We start from the raw sequence: 15372 nt of genomic DNA, 5'->3' as shown, positions 1-15372 counted from the left end.
GAGCTTTAAAATGCTCAATTTGCCATTAAATTGAAAAATAATTCTTAGGAGATAACCTCCAAAGCCCCAGTGAAGTGATCTTTAAAGCCTACTATGTAATGACCACTATTACTAAATCAATATTTATTTAACCACATTCTCCATTGAGTTAGCGACATTTAAAAACATGTATAATATTTCATAAAATTCACAAAGAACAAGCCCAAAATAAAAAAGCAGCTTTAACATATACAAGCTATATATAAAACCATGATCATTACAATTAATTATATAAAACAGAGCTACGCATGTCCACGCTTTCACAAAACAGAGAAACGACAAATTAACTGAAAATGAACCAAATCTTCAGTGACTCCTATTTTGCAGGCACACTTTGTGCTTCGTCCTGCACACCCTCTTAATTCATTGAGAGTAGGTATATTTTAACGTACCATTAGCATCTGCCTCCTGCATTCTGGGGATCTTATTTCACAGATGTCTCCTTACCATTTTATATGTGTATGCAAGTCTGCATATAAAGTTAGAGAGCAGCCTATGTGTATTTTGGAAACTTTCATTTCTCCCCATCGGACAAGGTCTTGCTTTAATAGCTATTTTGAGTTGACTTAATGTGCCAAATTTAGTTGCATCCCACCCGCTGTCCAAATGTACAGTGCCTTACAACACTGTACCACAAGTATTTTTCTTTACCAGGGGAGGCTACAATCGCACTTACACTGAAATTCACTTTATGATTAGCAGAAAATCCCAAATGTGCTTTTAAAAAATAAGTACACAATGTTAACTTGCCAGACACCTTCAAACTGAACACCCCCAATTCAGCTCATTAGGCGCTACCAGGTATATCTGCAGGGAGACCTGCTATTTGGCACATTCATTTATTTTGCAACCCCTCCAGAACATGACAGTTTGAACCACCCTAGATTTTGCTGACATACAAATCGTGTAACAGACCTTTGCATTATATACCTCCAGGCATTTGTCCAATCAGAATGCCCCAAACTTGAAATCAAAATGTAAAAAGTACTATAAACCTTAATGATGCCCTTTTAGCTGTCTTCCTAAAATGACTGACCAAAGCACCGCTCTTTGAGAAGAGCAGACTCAAATAAAAATGAGACCATCTCCTCATCTCTACATTCATTTAAAAACTAGCTACAATGTTTCATCCTTTTCCTGAACACCATTATTTTTGATTTTATCATATTTAATTTCAAACTATAGTTTCCCAAAATAGTAATTTGTGTTTAGCAGGCCCTGTTGGAGACCTGCTGAGGTAGTCCAACATAGGTGTGTCTCCAGCATTAAGAAGCTTGCGATAAAATGTACCCTTCAAAGAGGTTGGATTAACTTTCCTAAGAGAAGTACGAGAATCAATGTCTGAAAGGAATACATTGGGGCAAATTACATTCCTGCTTTTCACCTTTTTGGTATAATTCGCCGATCTTGTATACCGGACAGACACTGAGATATCTGCATATCACAGTTGGGTACGGTTTGATAAGCCGTTAGGGACCTCAATACAATGTAAATTACGCCACACTATGTTTCCATCAGTCAAATCAAATGCTTTCTCCAAATCTGAAAAAAACCAAAAATAATCTCCCTCCTTTAACCTTACCGTATTTTTCTATGATCGTGCTCAGAGTGAAGCAGTGATCCACTGTACTAAGCTCTCCCCTGAAACCCGTTTGGGAGAGCTACAAGATATTGTTACCTTGTGTCCATTCCTCCAGGATGAGCTACAAACATTTGGAGACTATTTTACTGGCAATGTCCAGTGAGGAAATTGTCCTATAACCATGGGGGTCTGTGGGGTCAAAGGACCATTTGTCCGAGAAGATGGCATAATGCCTGTCTCGACAACTGCATTAAACATAAAACAGTTTGGAGTCCTTTGAAAAAGCTCCCATTGTATCTCAAATTCTTTTTTTGGTGTCTTTTGGCAATTTGAATATGCCATTTTGAAACTATAAATCTGACCAGCAATGTACATACCACTCATTAAATCGTGGCTCAAATTTCTTTTCGAGATTCTAATTTGTGCATCAAACCATGAGGCATCCCTTTCTATAATCTGGACCTCCTGAGCTTGGGGATGCTGTTTGCCAATTGCTTAGTTCTTGATAGCTTCAACAAAAGCCTCAAAACTGACACATTCCTTTGTGGCCTATGAACTGATTAACAGTTTTAAGAGAATATCTTAATCTCTTGTGAATCAGTAACTATTTCCAATGCCTCCTTGTCTAGCTTAGGCATCGGCAAACAGCCCCTCTGGCCGTTGGGCATCTTCTTCATGGTTCCTACCCTGGCCGTTGGAAAATTAACTGAAGAGGATACTGTTAACTCTTTGTCTATTCAGAAATGTAAAATGTCATAACATTCCCGAAGAGAAACAACCCACAACAGAGTAATCAATGACTCTGGAACAGTATTGCTGATGTTGTATGTTTAGGAATGCACCATTTGCCACTAAAGATCCCAGAAACTCCCTGGGCAGATTCCCAAAGTACTCCTGAACATCAGTGCTCCGTTTGCGACCAATTTTAATGTCCAAACATTAGCATAACATTTCTTAAAAATATTTTGCTCGAGAACCGGAAACCCCTGATAATGTTTATTTAGTCTTGTTTAACAACTTGACTGGTCCTATGTGTCTAAAAGTGTACTACTGAACCCTCAATGTCCTCGACATTTCCTGCAAACAACCACTTAATGTCAAATGAAGTTAAAGGCCTTGCAAATTTCCTTTACTAGAATTTCTCGTGATCTAGGTAACTATTAAGTACGGCAAACTAAAATGGTCTATAAGCAGTCTCAAGTTTATTGTATTTCTAATTTGTGTTGCAATCATTTACCCGCCAACTGAGCGCCAATATGTTGAGTTGAAAAATGGATGTTGCTCACCATTTCATTTGATATGTGCATTTTGCTCATTGTGCACAAAAGGTTGGGGACCCCTGATGTAAAGGGATTAGAATTTGATCCTTGCAGCAACCAGGAGCCAGTGGAGAGTTTGTAGGATTGGAGAGATGCCGTCCCTAGGCTAGAGGCCAAAGATACGTCTTGCAGTCCTATTCTGGATTAGCTGGAGGGGACGTAGAGAGGAAGAGGGTAGATTAAGGAAGAAGCTGTTGCAGTAGTCAAGCCTAGAGAGTACCAGAGCTCTGGAGACATTGAACTTCTGGGGAAAAGTGAGGAAAGGAAAGATACCTTTGAGGAGGTGAAGTTGAAAGTGTGACTTCTTGGCAAGGTCCTGGATGTGAGGGAGGAAGTAAGGAGAGGGGTCGAAGAAGACTCCAAGTTTTTTTGCTTCAGATGAAGGAGAGGGGGGAGAACCCATAGTGGGTGGCCAGAGTGAGAGGAAGAAAGAGGGTGCAGGAGTCACAATAGGAAGGATCTCAGTCCTGCTGGCATTGAGGCAGAGATTATTGGAGGTACACCAGCACTGGATGGCCAATAGGCAGTCAGGAATGATGGAGGAAGTAAGGAGGGGATCAGAGGGGAGTTTGAAGAAGAGTTGTGTGTCATCTGCATAACACTGGAAGTAAGGGGAGTAGGTGAAAATTAGGTGTACAAGCAGGGCAAGATAGATGTTAAAGATCCAGGGAGAAAGGTTGGAGCCATGGGTGATGCCACAGGTGGAGATAGAGGTGGGAGAGGAGAAAGAGCCCAGGATAACCTGGGAGGGACGGTCACGGAGGAAAGATATCAGCCTGTCCAGTTCCCGCTCCGAGATACCTAGGGTATCGTGGAGCTGTTTTATGGGGATGGAATAGTCGACCGTGTCAAATGTAGAAGAGCGTTCAAGTAGAATAGTAAAATCTAGTATTCACATTCAAGGCATCCACAAATTCACCACGATTAAACTCATGCTCAGTCCAGATTAGAAAGATGATTTTAGTATAGAAATGCCATTGATAAAATATTGCTGTGTACATATCAATAGCTCTTAGAACCATCCCCTAGACAATTTTGCATACAGGGGCCAAACCTTACCCACATTGCAGTCCCCATTAGGTGCAGGAAGAAAATATCTTTGTAAACAAAGAGAGGATTGCAGAGAATAAAATGGGTGATGCATAGGAGGAATTCTGTATATTAAAAGTGTGATGCAAAATGTTAATTGAGATAGTGTCTCATGGCCTTAAGCCCACCCTTGTGGAAAATCCAAACAGACCAGCATGCCTGTTTGCTGAAAAAAGCCATCCAATAGTTGTTGCAGAATATGTGTCATATCTCTCACATAAGAAGGACAATGTGGCAGCAAAGGTTGCAGAAATAATCTCTATATACAAATGCCTCCACACATATGCTGCTTGCTGAAGAAATAATAGTTTGCCTAGGAAAATCATCTGTATGCACCTTAAGCAACATGTGAATGCATGGCATACTAAGTGCAGATTACAGAAGTAATCATATTCATATTAGTAGATACACTTATCAGAAACACCCTTTTTTTGAAACAGGGTCCTAAATTAATCTGAAATTCGACAAATACAATTAGATGGTAATCTTATGTAATTGCTCACTTGAAAAGCTGTTGTTCCAACTTCTTCCTTTAGCCACATCTGTGCACAAACACCTGCTTTTTGGCAATTTTGGAGTCCTTACTAATTGATTTAATGGCATAAGAATGTTCTCGATGAGTCACATGAGAATGTAAATATGGTTTCAATGTTTTATTATAAAAAATACATACAAAGACAAGACAATTGGAGGTCCCAGTCTAAGGGTGGTCTCTGTACCCTTTCCCTCATACTCCCATCGCCACACCCCAGGCCACTTACTCCCAAAAGATATCACAGTATATAGGTGACCCCTACAGTCTAGTCTTTTCTTGTCATAGGGAGGGCCTAAAGGCTGTAGCTTTATCTTGCTAACTCCCTCGGGGACTTCCTAAGTGACAGAGATGGGTAGTTTGATGGCCTATGTGTGCCTTTCATTGGGATGATTGCCTTTCAACCTTTAACCTTACTCTCCTCTCCCTATGCCTTTTTCCACCCTCCTAATCATATCTCCCGCTCCCTGCCCTTCTACACTCAGTATCCTGACCGCATTGCTTATCTCCCAACTCCTGTCTCTACTACCCATATCCCTCCTAAAACTGTCATCCTATGATTACCCTTTTCCCTACTACTCTCCAACTACCTGTAGGGAAATGGTACCCTGCTCTCCACCCAGGAATATAGTGCACTGCTCACTAAACTACACCCAAGGATATAGTGCCATGCTCACTGAACTACATGCAAGCGTATAGTGCCCTGCTCACTACAGTCGTTATACCTCCTTCCTTCTAACCACCTCTAAAACCCTAATTTAAGTATTACTTCTGTCTCACACAGAATCACACACCTAAATATAAGGAGCCAAAATTAGTAGCAGTCTCTCAATCCCAACACCTCACGTTCACTCTCTCCAAACCTGACAGAAATCTCAACCAAATTCTCCTCGATTTGCTGCATCCTCTGGTTTCTTGGTCCTCCTTTCTCCCCTCTGGCCTCACCAAAACTCCTCTCACAGCAGACTGACTCTGTTGGCTTTGTATAGCCCTCGCCCTCCTGCCTAGAAGGTTCTCACTGCTCCGATTGGTGGCTCGAGTCAGCTGCTCTCTTCTTCTGCTTTTGGTGGCTGTTATTTCTCTAGAAAGTCTTCATAAGGACCCTTAGATCCACCACCTTTTCAGTTTCCATTTTCTTCCACCCTGTCATGCTTCCTCCTGAACCATTTGATCTAGGTTTCCCTCTTGGATCCAGTATGTCACTTTGCAATTGGGTTTTTGAGAGGGTTTCCTGGTCTCCGCTACTAGTACGTTTCCCCACGTTTCTCTGCTGATGCTCCAATGTGGTTGTGGGGTCCCTATGGTAGGTGCTGGGTTTCTCCTTTTGCTCCAAAATGAGGAAGCCTAGTCACCAATTTCTACTAGAGCAATACGCGTGTTCCTCCTGTTCCAGGCTGGTTTATATCAGTTGAGGCCAGATGCATTGTTGGACTTGTAGTCCAAGATGTTCTTTACGTTGTGCTGCTTCCCAGTATCCACAAGCCATCCCAGGTTTCTGGGGAGTCTGGTGGATTGCAGGCAACTGTAGCTATTGGGTCTTGTGTTGGTACATCAGGCTTTTCTGAAAGAAATAACTCTGGTGCACCACCTGAAAAATAAAAGAAAGAAGCCTGGCTAGGGCAGAGACCTAAAGGCATCTGATCAGGGACAGGGGGGACAATGCACATACACAGCTCCACACACACCGGGCCTCGGGGCCGAAGGCTGCCCCTTCGAATACCCCACACCTCCTCTGGGCCCTTTGGCCCCCTTAACTGGGTCAGACCCATGACCCTGTCACAATAGACTACATTTGATCATAAATCAGATTATAAATATTATTTCTGGCCTTACGCTATAAACACTTGAGATCCACTATTGAACTCCTAGAGAAGGCAACAACATGACTGAAATTACCACGGGTAAGGTCAAACCTAGATTTCGCCTTCAAAGTAGTTGGCATAGATATATTTGTATCAATGTACTTGGTCATGGGACCTACGGGCACTCAAAGGTTAAGTAGAAACTACTGTCATCTCTCATCTTCTTTACATATATGTGCCATTCTTTCTAAAACTGCACCTCATATACTCTGATGTCTATTAAGTACAAAATCAAGCATCACAAAAATGCTCATGTTATAAATGCAGACTTTTAAACATTTCCTCTTTGTATCCCCAGCTCCTTCATTACATCCGGAAAGTTAATTTCACAAACTCCAACGGGGAGGAGATATTTTTTGATGCCAATGGGAACCCGCCGGGCATCTATGACATTCTGAATTGGCAGGTGACACCCGAGAACACGTTCAGCTTTCTGACCGTCGGTCGTTTTGACTCCAGAGCTCCATCCGGGCAAGAGCTGACACTCAATCAGAGTGCAATCATCTGGAATGGAGGGCAGAGACAGGTTAGTTCTGATCATCTCGACTGCACAGAACCTAGAAGGGAGTGTAGAGAAAATGCGTGTTGACTTTATTTTAAGCATCTTTGATAGGATTGTGTCTGCTCGGTCTATTCCAAAGATTTGGAATTCAGTTGTATGTACTTCCTCTACATGTCTGGTAAAACTGTAAGCATCTCTGTGGTGAGATCCGGAGAGCCACACGCAGCTTAATGGTTTATTCGTTGGGTCCCATCAGTGAGTCTCTATATACAGTAACCTGGAATCCACGCATGGGCGCCTTATTGATGAGACCGGGGCTGGAGCCTGACTGTCTAATATGGGAGAGATGGCTTTGTTTTCTGAATTTCTGCAGTTTATTCTTTAGTGAGCTGGTGATTCTTTTTTTTTCAGGGTGTTTGGAGCATCCCTGTGGCTAGGGAAAGATTACAAAGTTCCATTAGGGGTGCTTAGGGATAGGCTTGAGATTTCAATGGATTCATGTTTTTCATGATAGACAAGGCCTGTTTCAAGAAAATAGGTTGGAGTCTTCTTGGCCTCCTTATGAGTCCGGGGAGTCATTTTTTTCCAGCATCCGGCAATGGGGACTTACCGGGTCATTACGGCCCCGGCGGCCCCGGTAATTACCCATTGCCGGGCGCCGGAAAATATTAGTCTGCATTCCCATCTATTGGACTCAATGGGAATGGGGAGGACGGATGCACCGGCACCATTCGTGAATGGTGCCGGTGCATCCGTCAAGGGCTGCAAGCGGGTGCCTTTCCGCCACCAGGTCAGACCTGGCAGGCAGAAAGGCACCCGCTCGCAGAACCCGTAGTTTGCCGGTCCGGAAACAACGGTCCCGGCAAGGTTACCAGCATCGTTGTTTTCGGATCGGCAACCTTGTAATGAGGCCGATTATCCTTGTGGTGTGCTTGTTCTCCTTGTCATTAGGATTAGGGAAGGACTCTCTGGTCGTTTACACTTCAAATGTGAAGGAAGTTGACTGATCTGGAGTGGGGTTCCATCCATGAGCCCATTTGTATCGTGTTTACCAGTTTGTTATCGATGGTAAAGAGCACTTTGGGTTAGTTGCGAGTCTGCTTAATGTGCTCGTAAGCGAAGCTATTTTTGGGTTTATTGTGCCGATTTAATTTCTGGCGTGCTGGGTGGATTTTTATTTTATCTTCTGTTTTGGGGGATTTTGTCCAAACATGTTGCAGTTTCCAACCCTTTGTTAAATAAGGGATATAGGTCGGTTGAAGTATTACTCTGTTGCCATTTCATCGGACTTCTTCCGTTTGGAGATGAGAGGAGCTGCTCAGATGTGATGGCATCTCTTAAGGGTATTTGGTGCTGGCTGGGTCCCGCATGTGGAACTGGGGGAATCTTCTTTTAGTTCTAAAGGTGATCTCATCTTGGAAGGGATGAGCGTTTACACAGGTGTCTTAGACTGGTGAGTGGAGGCAGGATTGCATCAAGAAATGCCCCGACCAGAAGGCTGGGGTGAGGTGATGCACATGCCAAACCCCTTCGAAATTAGAGACACTTCAAATCTAGGACCCCGATGGACCATATGGCTCAGAGACTTCAAATTCTACACGGGAGCGATAGGGCTAACTGATGACGCAAGGTTGAAGAACACGCTGTTCTTGGCAGTTGGGCCAGCGGTGAGGGACATTGCCAGAGAGCTACTCAATGTTGACACAGCCACATATGGCGAACTCCATGCCAAATTATCTGAATACTTCGCCCCACACACGAACGTCGACTATGAACGTCACGTATTCCACACGACCAGGCAAGAAAAGGGCGAATCCATAGACAATTTCGTTATACGCCTGCGCATAAAACTAAAGCATTGTGAATTCCACAAATATTCAAACGAAGAAGCCCTCAGATCGCAAGTGATCGCGGGATGCCTCTCGCAACCTTTTCGCAAACAACTCCTGCAGAAACAAAGGTCACTTGAAGAAATCCTAGCACTGGCTCGCATGGAGGCCGCCGTAGACTCGCAACTGGACAATCTGGGGAAAGTCTCCATACAACAGCTAGGAAAACACACGGAATCTGTCAACAAACTCCACACAAACCCCAGTCAGGGACGGAGGCGCACAGAGGCCACTTGCTACAAGTGCGGATACGAATATCCACACGCCGGGGAGTGCCCAGCCCTGGGACAACAATGTGCGGCATGGACCACTTCAGGGACATGTGCAAGAACGCCCCAGTGCACGCACAAGGCAGACCCCGAACACAAGAGAGGCGCCGATACAGTCGACAGAGCCCGCCCAGGTCCAGAGGAGAGAGCGACCGGAAGCCCACGAAAAGAGAAGACAGCAGCAGATCCAGCCACTACTCCCGGGATGACAGACACTCGTCGGAGGACCCGCGGCGCTCCCACAGAAGACGTTACGTCCGATACATAGAAACGCGATCCCCCACCAGCAGCGACACCCCGTCCTCAGGAGATGACCAGAGGAAAAAGGGATGCGTGTGGGCCGTCAAGACCAACACGGCAGCCACACAGCACAGCCCTATACTCACGTTAAACGTAAACAACACGCCGGTGAAGTTCCTCATAGACACCGGGGCCACAGTGAATATCATTAACGAACAAACTTATGAAGCACTAACTCCAACTCCCAAACTCAAGAAAGCCGAGATAGACATTTACCCGTATGGATCCACGACTCCCCTACCGTGCAAAGGCACAATCACAGCGTGGTGCACCCACAAAGACCACTCCGCGAGAATCCCGCTACATATCCTCAAAACGGAAGCTGACAGCGGCTGCATCCTAAGCTTCAGGACAGCTGTGGAAATGGGCCTGTGAGTACTTTCATTTGTTCCTCTTCAGCAAGAAATTTACAATAGTCACAGATCACCAGGCTCTCCTGACCATCTGCGGAAACCCTAAAGCCACTATGCCACCAAGGATAGCCCGTTGGGGCCTGAGGCTGCAAGACTACCAATTCACGGTAAAACATCAGCCTGGGAAGGAGGACAATCCGGCCAACTATCTTTCCCGTCACCCCGCGACATCCACGGTGTCTCAACCCTCCATCGCGGACGCGTACATCAACTACATCATTCACCACCTACAACCGCTGCCCATAGGATGGCCAGAAATAGCAGCTCAGTCGGAATCGGATCCTGCACTACGCATCGTTAGACACTGCCTACTAACAGACAAAAAGGCCCTCAAGTGGCAGCAAGCGAAGGCGGAAGCGGACGAAGTCAAGGAAGAGGTTAAAGGGCTACATTTAGTCCGTGACGAATTGACAGTGGTGGAGGACAAGTTACTACTAAAAGGGTGCAAAGTCATCATTCCAAGGACACTCCGGGAGAGGACGATACACCTGGCCCATGAAGGACATCGTGGGGTAGTGGCCACGAAACGACTCCTCCGGCAGAAGGTGTGGTTCCCACAGCTCGACAGCCTAGTAGAAACCATCGTAGGGGGATGCCACATCTGCGCACAGGTAGCTCCGCCGCCACACCCAAATCTGCTACAAATGTCACTGCTTCCCACTAAAGTATGGGAGGAGCTAGCAGTGGACCTGTTCGGACCATTGAATGATGGCACGCACGTCGTGGTACTCATGGATGAACATTCGAGATACCCCGACGCCCAGATCGTGGAAAGCAGTGCAACATCGAGTGTTATTCCCGCCCTCGACCGGATGCTATCAGCGTACGGGATCCCCAAAATTATAAAGTCAGACAACGGTCCCACCTTCATAAACCACGAGTTTCAAAAGTTCGCAAGATACATGGGATTCCAACATCAAAGGATAACACCCCGATGGCCTCAGGCAAATGGCATGGTCGAAAGATTCATGACCAACGTCAAGAGAACACTACAGATCGCCCACATCCAAAACAAACCCTTCGAGCAGGCCCTCAATCAACTGCTCAGGGAGTACCGCCACACGCCACACAGCACCACAGGCATATGCCCGGCGGACCTGCTATTTGGAGGCCGATCACCACAAGGCTACCCGAGGACCCAAGACCCGAGGGCGCGACAAGTCTGGAACGAGAAGCAAGAGTCAATGACGAAAGGAAAAAAGCGCAAATGAAGGAAGTAACGGACAGAAAGAGAAGGGCGCAAGAAAACCTCATGCAGCCAGGTGACGAAGTATGGGTCAGACAACCCAAACACAGAAAAGAAGAAGCAACCTTCGCACACACCCCTCTCGTCGTCACCCACAAGAAAGGAACGATGGTCACAGCACAAAGAAGTGACTGCAAGTCCATAACCCGAAATAGCTCACAGTTTAAGCGGGTAAGGCCCCACCACGGAGAGCGGTGGGAATGGGACAAAGACAGAGACGACGGTAGTCCATCGGAGGAACCCTACCATGGAGACGCCGAGGAGTCGGAGACAGAAAGGGATAGCGCAACCCCTGTCAGAGACTGTGCGACACCGTGTGGGGCGAGACGTCCTCAGAGGAGCCGCATCAAGCCGCTCTGCCTCATAGAAGAAATGGGGTAAGGAGATAGGAGCATCCCGCATGTTAAAAAGGGGGGAGATGTCAGCCCACCCGCATCATTGTGCGGGGGCCGGCCGTCGTTGCGGCTGTAACATAGTGACGTCCAGGACGTGACGTCAGGGGAAGGGGAGGGACGGGAAGGGAGTTCGGCAGTTGCCGCCATGTTATAATAAAGTAAGGTTGTGCGCATACCTGGCTCCCGCGTGTTATTGCAGCGAGGCCTGCGCGCGCGGCGGATCATTGTGCAGAGGCTCTACAACTTCAGCCTTATAATTGGCGCACTTGCGTTTAAACCGGATGTCAATTGTGTGTCGATGTGCAAGGGCGGGGCCTTTTATTATTGGTTAAGCCAAAGCCTTGCATTGTGTTTAAGAGCCCTTGAGCAGGGCCGTTGTCCCTGGCATCATTCCACGGAATGAGAAAGCACATAAAGGTGATGCTGGTTGCCACGTCTGCTACTGAGGCCATTCCTACTCTGCTTTTGTAATTGGGATGGACATTCATGGCCTGCTTTTTGAAAGATGGCAAGCTGCCCAAGCCATGGATGTGGCACCTGGGCTCGTTGGGGTAGATCCAACGAATACCCCCACACTTTTCCTTCTTCGGTTTCAGAGCGATGATCTTGGCATTGAACGCCCGCCTGGTGTCCAGGATAGTGTCGTAGTCATCAGAAAATGGCCATTCTGTAATGTTGCGACATGCTAGGTTCTCTGCTTCCATCAGGATGTGGAAGTCTGCTGCATTTTTATTCGCAGGACGTGCACCTCAGCCTTGTGCCTTAGGTCCGCAGGGAGAGAGGTGCCCGCTGTCATACCTCCCCTTTCTGAAATGCTCAAATGATGTTCGGAGTCCCCAGAGGCAGGGAGAGATGCAGTCAAGGAGTGCCAGTGCTGTTTCGAAGGATAGTAGTGGGTAGGTACCGTGTCATTCAGGCCCCTGGGGTCCTGCCACGGTGGTGATGGTGGGCTGCTGAGCTGTGGTAGAGCCGTGGCCGGCCAGCTGCCTGCTTATGCCCACCGGGTGTCGATCTAGCTGCCTGGGGCCCCTGCTGGGGTTAGCATCTGTTAGACAGGGTTCACCGAGTAGAAGTCTATTATGGGAATGAGCTGGCAGAAATGTTTGGGGAAGAATCTTAGGGCATGTGTGATTGCTTGGATCATGACCATGACTCGAGAGTAACAAAAGATGGTGTCGACATGTGAGGGTGCATCTGGGTTCTTGGTGGTGTCAATGATTTTGTCTGGGGGGAGGACCACGAACATGGTGAAGTTGAGGTACCTCATTTCAGTTGTAGAATGTAAGAAGAAAAGGGGGTCAGTTGTCTTCTAGGCTGTTGTTTGACATATGTAACAGTCTGTGAATGGGGTTTTGGGATAATCCTGTAGCGTTCTTGAGTTGATTGTTTATTTTACTGTTGTGGCTTATGACCATAGAGGGGTAAACTACTTCCAGGCAACTCCTTAAATGGGCTAACTTGGTGGGGCAGAGTATTCTCCTCCGGGTGTAGGGGTTTTCCCAGAACTGCTGACAACCAGATAAAAGCTATCAAAAGCCCAGAGATGCGGATGCGGGTGTCGGTCGGGAGGTGGTGGGGACAAACAGAAAGTGTCTGTCTCAGTGATGGGGAGGTAAGTGGGACGCAGAAAGGTTGCATGGCAGTACGGGGGCACGGCGAAGGGAGCGCTCCAGGAATGCACAAGCCTTTCCATCACATTGCGTTCATTGTGTTTACTGGCCTAACAGAGTGAGATTGGTGGTGTGTCATGCTTGTGCTAACTGGCTGGATGTGTTGATAGTGCTGACGGAGTTGATTTTCTCAGCCTTGGTTGGTAGTCTGGCATTGATTTGCTTTGCCATCTGAGGACAAGCAGGATGTGCGTCATCTTGCACTCCTTTCACAAGACACCCTAAAGTTCAAACATTGCTTTAGTCGCAACTGCAGGCATGTTTTCATGATCACTTGACTACTCTGTGTCACGCCGCATGGAGTTGGGTCCTTGGAAAAACTCCTGTGACCGACAAGGCCTTTGTCTGTCTCCAAGAAGAGGCATGAATGACGCTATCATAAGGAATCCACAGAATCTGGGGGTTTCTGCACCCCCGAGGTCTGTGCCTGCAACAAAACGGAAGGGTGAGAAGGCGTAACGTGGCACCTTCTATAATCCCTCCCCTGGCACACATGCAGTGTCTGTACTTCACTAATGCAAGCAACCTCTGCATGCTACAGAGCTCGCCAAAAAAGATTCCGGGACACATCTGCCATGGCCAAAGAATTATTTAGAAATCCTGTAAAATGTGAAGCTTAATTTGTACCACGCTATCCCCTTTTCTGATATAATGCCAAACTGACAATATTGTACAATGTTTTATTGACAATGTAAAATTCTGCTGAAAGTGAATCGTCACCTCATGGTCCCTGACATATCTCTGTTCGTGTGCCTAGGTGCCTCGCTCTGTTTGCAGTGAAAGTTGCCCCCTCGGGTACAGGAAGACAGTGCAGCCAGGAAAACCCACCTGCTGCTTTGACTGTACACCCTGCTCTGAAGGGGAAATCTCCAACCAAACAGGTAAGACCTGGCTAAATCATCCATGCACATCATGTGGGTCTGAGTGGCCTATACTAGGGGCCGGACGTATGATTTTAAAATGCTTTCGTCTCTGTAATGATATGCACAAGAGGGTTGATCAGATTGGGAAAGGGTCATCGTTTTGTACCAATACGGTTGCTTATCTTCAGCTCACCAAAGCGCATGCATTGCCTTGGCTGTCATGAATTTTCTGACATCACGCGGCATCTTGATCAGTGAGTTCTTGGTTGCCTGTAGAACCTTTTAGTTAATTCAAAATGGTACACCCATCTTGGATAACATCTTTTAGAATAGGTTTGTAGTTTTTTGTTTTTTGCATGTGCAAGCCTTCAATGCTATTCTTCATGTACAATTATACTTTCCAGACACAAGGTCCACATTGGCTCAGTACACTCCCATGGCCCAAGTTCTTATGATTAGTCATCAGACCTCTGAAATGCAGAGGATATGGAAAGGGAAATGTTCACAAGATCCCACAATGAGTAGATATGTATCAAACAACTTGCACTCAGGAACCAGGATATATGCATGCAAACACCCGGCATACAATTATATGGGAAGGGATGTGGGGTAAACGCTTAAATGCTCCTTATGATTACAAGGAAAGCCCACAAGTTCCTCATCCACAATTGCTGTTACAGGTACGGTCAGTGATAATTGTAGGGCAAGCAATGACAGAGTGTGTGAGTTCACAGAAATTGGCATTAAATAAGGCACCTTATAGACAATACTAATGACGAGAAACACTAACCGTGTTTCATTGATGCCCATGTACCCTGCCGATCAAACAGGGACCCTGAAAGGCTCCTTACTACTGCTCTGAAAGGCTACAACAGCACAGGGAGGATAGCTTAATGCATAAGACTCTAGACAAGGGATAGTAGGAATAGTGCGTTCAGGATAGAGAGAAACACATAGGCATTTACTCAGATGCAAAAAAAAAGTGCACACTGGTATCTAACAATCAACAAGGAACCAAGGGAGAAGTGCATTGGAAAACCAGGAACAGACTCCAAGAGAGAGTCAAAGAACAGCAACAGGGAAAAAACAATTACAAGTCCACAACCTCCACCCGCCACACCCAGGAAATTAAAGCGAAAAGAGAACAAGAAAAGGAACTCTCTCAAAGAGAATCGGGTAGGGAATGAAGTGTACAGTGCAGAACACAGCATTATGAAAGAACTATGCAACACAGACAAACTGAGCCGTTTAGGAAAGCACTGGATTTAAAACAGAGGAAAGTAAGAAATCCAAGGACTTAAGAACAAGGATCAAGGAGATTTGAACTAGGAACTAGGAAAAAGAAACCAGGAACAAATGACCGGCCACAAACAGGAACACTGCAACTATAAGCAGCACTGGA

General features: G+C 46.1%; 1 protein-coding gene across 1 annotated transcript in view; it reads left to right on the top strand.

Moving 5' to 3' along the window:
* Window positions 1–15372, top strand: part of LOC138554523 (extracellular calcium-sensing receptor-like) — a 195849-nt gene that overhangs the window by 79140 nt on the left and 101337 nt on the right. Inside the window, exons 5-6 of the mRNA XM_069642594.1 lie at window positions 6722–6949; window positions 13865–13988. Coding sequence (XP_069498695.1) covers window positions 6722–6949; window positions 13865–13988 — 352 coding nt within the window. The remainder of the gene's footprint in view (window positions 1–6721; window positions 6950–13864; window positions 13989–15372) is intronic.

This window comes from Ambystoma mexicanum, chromosome 1q (assembly GCF_040938575.1).
Source record: "Ambystoma mexicanum isolate Mex_15411 chromosome 1q, UKY_AmexF1_1, whole genome shotgun sequence".
NCBI classification, from domain to species: Eukaryota; Metazoa; Chordata; class Amphibia; order Caudata; family Ambystomatidae; genus Ambystoma; species Ambystoma mexicanum.
The sequence above is the reverse complement of the archived record's forward strand: the minus strand, read 5'-3'. Positions and strand labels throughout refer to the sequence as shown.